The 3,287-nt window shown below is 40.4% G+C and overlaps 1 protein-coding gene across 1 annotated transcript; it reads left to right on the forward strand.

The window, feature by feature from the left end:
- Window positions 1-465: 465 nt before the first annotated feature.
- Window positions 466-2,353, forward strand: LOC122662384 (lysM domain receptor-like kinase 4). Its single transcript, XM_043858001.1, has one exon. It carries the CDS (start codon window positions 466-468, stop codon window positions 2,281-2,283), a length of 1,818 nt encoding a protein of 605 aa, XP_043713936.1. The 3' UTR covers window positions 2,284-2,353.
- The last annotated feature ends 934 nt before the right edge of the window (window positions 2,354-3,287 follow it).

The raw sequence follows: 3,287 nt of genomic DNA on the forward strand, positions 1-3,287 counted from the left end.
AGGGATAAAATGGTCAAAAAACTTACTTTTAAAAGAAAATCAGGACCAATTTTATACAATTCGATGGATCCGTATCAATACAAATCTGATATTGTATTGATTTCTGAATTGACCGATACCCGTTCTCCGATACCTTGAACTCAAACCATGATCCCAAGTCCCAGTCTTACCCAGTTGAAATGTGATTTTATGAAGTCAACTGAAACCGCCTTCCTGTGATTTCCTTTCGGAGACAGATATCGCGACAGAGTCATGGTTCTCCAGTTCAAGCAAGCCAATCCCTCTACCTTCTATTACCTTCTGAGTTCTACAGACAATGAAAGTTGGAAGATTCCATCCCCACATATAACAATTTATTAAGAATATATATTGGGATTGGATTCATTTGGACTCCCAAAAGGAAGATCACTCCCGCAGAATTTTTTTGAGTTTTTGCCTTTCTGAAACGTCCTCTCCAAAACCCAAATGGGTGTTCTTCAATTTCTCATCCTTGTCTATGTTAATTTCTTGATTTCTTTCTCCTCTGATACTCTTGCTCAGCAACCTTATGTTGGGAAAGCCATCACTGCTTGCGGAAACACAAATACTTCAACTTCTGTTCTTGGTTACTCCTACAATGGCATCAACCAAACTTGCCAATCTTACCTCATTTTCAGATCTCAACACCCATATGACACCGTTCTTTCCATCGCCGGTCTATTGGGCTCCGACCCATCTCAGCTCGCCCAGATTAATTCAGTCTCCGACACTGCAACCTTCGAGACAAAGGAGGAGGTAATCGTCCCAATCAATTGTTCCTGTTCCGGTCAGTACTATCAGGCAAACACAACTTACTCTGTTCAACCAAATGATACTCCTTTCGTGATTGCTAACGACACCTTCCAAGGTCTTTCTACCTGTCAAGCTATCCAGAATCAAGACAACACCCCTGATACAAACCTCAAAATTGGCCAAAGAATTCCTATACCCCTTCGGTGTGCTTGTCCCACCAAAAATCAAACTGATTATGGCATCAAATATCTACTCAGTTACATAATCATTCATGGTGATACTGTTTTCAGAATAAGTACCCAGTTTGGAGCTAACACTACGGAGACTCTTGCAGCTAATGGGCTTTCTGAGAACTCCGTCATTTACCCATCCACAACTCTCCTTGTTCCTTTACGGAATCCACCATCCCTTCCCCCTCCTCCTCCTTCCCCTCCTTCCTCTGCATCACAGAGTAAAGCTTCAAATAAAACATTGACCTATCTTGTTATTGCAGTTGGGATTGCTATCATTTTGGTTATCTTTCTCATATCCTTGTTTTTTTTCCTCCATACACTTAAGAGGAACAAAACTGATCTTATGCTGGTCTCAAAGTCGAGCAAGGTTCATTCAATTGTCACCTCAGACCCGCTTGAATCCAGCGAGTTGCTTGCAGGTATTGCTCAATCCATTAAAGTGTATAAATTTGATGAATTGCAATCTGCCACCAAGAATTTCAGCCCCAATTGCCGGATCAGTGGATCTGTCTACCGTGGAACGATTAATGGGGACCTAGCTGCTATTAAAAAGATCAATGGAGATATCTCCAAAGAAATAAATTTTCTCTCCAAGATCAACCATTTCAATATCATCAGGCTCTCGGGTGTTTGTTTCGGTGAGGGGAATTGGTATTTTGTTTATGAGTATGCCATGAATGGACCTCTGAGTAACTGGATCCATGGCAACATGAGTAGACCCAAGAATTTAAGCTGGACACAGAGGGTACAGATTGCATTGGATGTGGCCATGGGGCTTAATTATCTCCACAGCTACACCAACCCTCCTTATGTCCACAAGGATATTAGAAGCATCAATATTCTTCTGGACAGTGATTTAAGGGCTAAGATAGCCAATTTTGGTCTAGCAAGATCTACAGTAGGCCAGACAAAAGGTTACATGGCACCTGAGTATTTGGAGGATGGTTTGGTCTCTCCAAAGCTAGATGTTTATGCATTTGGGGTTGTAATGCTGGAACTAATTAGTGGAAAAGAGATTGTTTCATCTCAAGGGGAAGAATTGCTCTTAATTGATGTGTTAATAGCTATACTCCATGAGGAAAATGTAGAAGAAAAGCTAAGAGGATTCATTGATCCTTCTCTACAAGAAAATTATCCTTTGGACCTGGCTGTGTCTCTGGGCAGACTAATAGAGAGCTGCTTAAGTAAGAATCCAGTAAAGCGACCAGGTATGGATAAGATTGTTCAGTCCCTTTCAACAATTGTAGCTATTTCTCCAACTTGGGAATCATCTCTCTAGGGAACAAAGTTTCAACAGCAACTCCTAGGGACTGTGTGACTGAAAGATAGGTTCAATTTAAAGTCATCAGTGAATATCTAGGGGTTGTTCAGAATTTCAAACTCTATTTTACAGCTCTTGTAAAATCTCTTTGGCTATTGCAAGATACTTAATTTGATGTATTCTTTCCCAATATCGTCTTTGTCTTCTCGCGTATGTGATCTGGTTTGTCTGTAAAAATAATTGCAAGGTTGGTCCATCTTGTGTAGACCTTGCAACTGTATAAGCTGCAAAGGTTAATTTTATATATCAATTTTAAAGTAATGTGTTCAGAATGTCATTTTATTGATACCTGGAGCACAGTTTCAAGAATGGGGGATCAGATCGGCTGATTTGGATTGGAATCGGAATTGGAATCGATCAACTGTTTTAAATCCTGCGATTTGGATATGAGAGATTCTGAGATTTCAGTATGGAATCAAGCTCTGAATCTTGGTCTCATAGTAACATGTTAGGTGGAAACTTAAATGATAAGGATGGTAAGCTACAAGATTACTAAGATAATGTTGTAGTAAATAAAGGGATGGAAGAAAGGGGATTATTATCCTCTCCAATTCCGTAAGTGTGGCAGTGCGGCAGTACTAGGTGGAGATGTTGACACCTGGCAGTTGCTGCATCCAACGGTCCATATCAATGAGATCAGACCGTTGGATGCAGCAGCTGTCAGGTGTCGACATCTCCAACTAGCACTGCCGCACTGCCACACTTGAAGGAATTGAAGAGAATAATTTTCCGGGAAAAAGGAGCCAAAGAGAGGAGAATTGGAGGGAGAAATGAAGAACCCCAAATCATGTGTGTGTTCTCTCTCCCTCTAGTCCTAGTTTCCTGAATTGTGGGATATCTAAATCTCAATCTTTCTATATCATGAGATTTACTATGTAGCATTTCAAGGTTGTTAAAAGATAGAAAAGAGGTAGGATCCCATTGATCCCTACAAGAGAATATTTGATATTTTTTTAATCCTC

Source organism: Telopea speciosissima, chromosome 5, assembly GCF_018873765.1.
Source record: "Telopea speciosissima isolate NSW1024214 ecotype Mountain lineage chromosome 5, Tspe_v1, whole genome shotgun sequence".
NCBI lineage: Eukaryota > Viridiplantae > Streptophyta > Magnoliopsida > Proteales > Proteaceae > Telopea > Telopea speciosissima.

What these genes read in the sequence shown, in the direction of transcription:
- LOC122662384 (XM_043858001.1), top strand. Translation starts at nt 466, where the DNA reads ATGGGTGTTCTTCAATTTCTCATCCTTGTCTATGTTAATTTCTTGATT.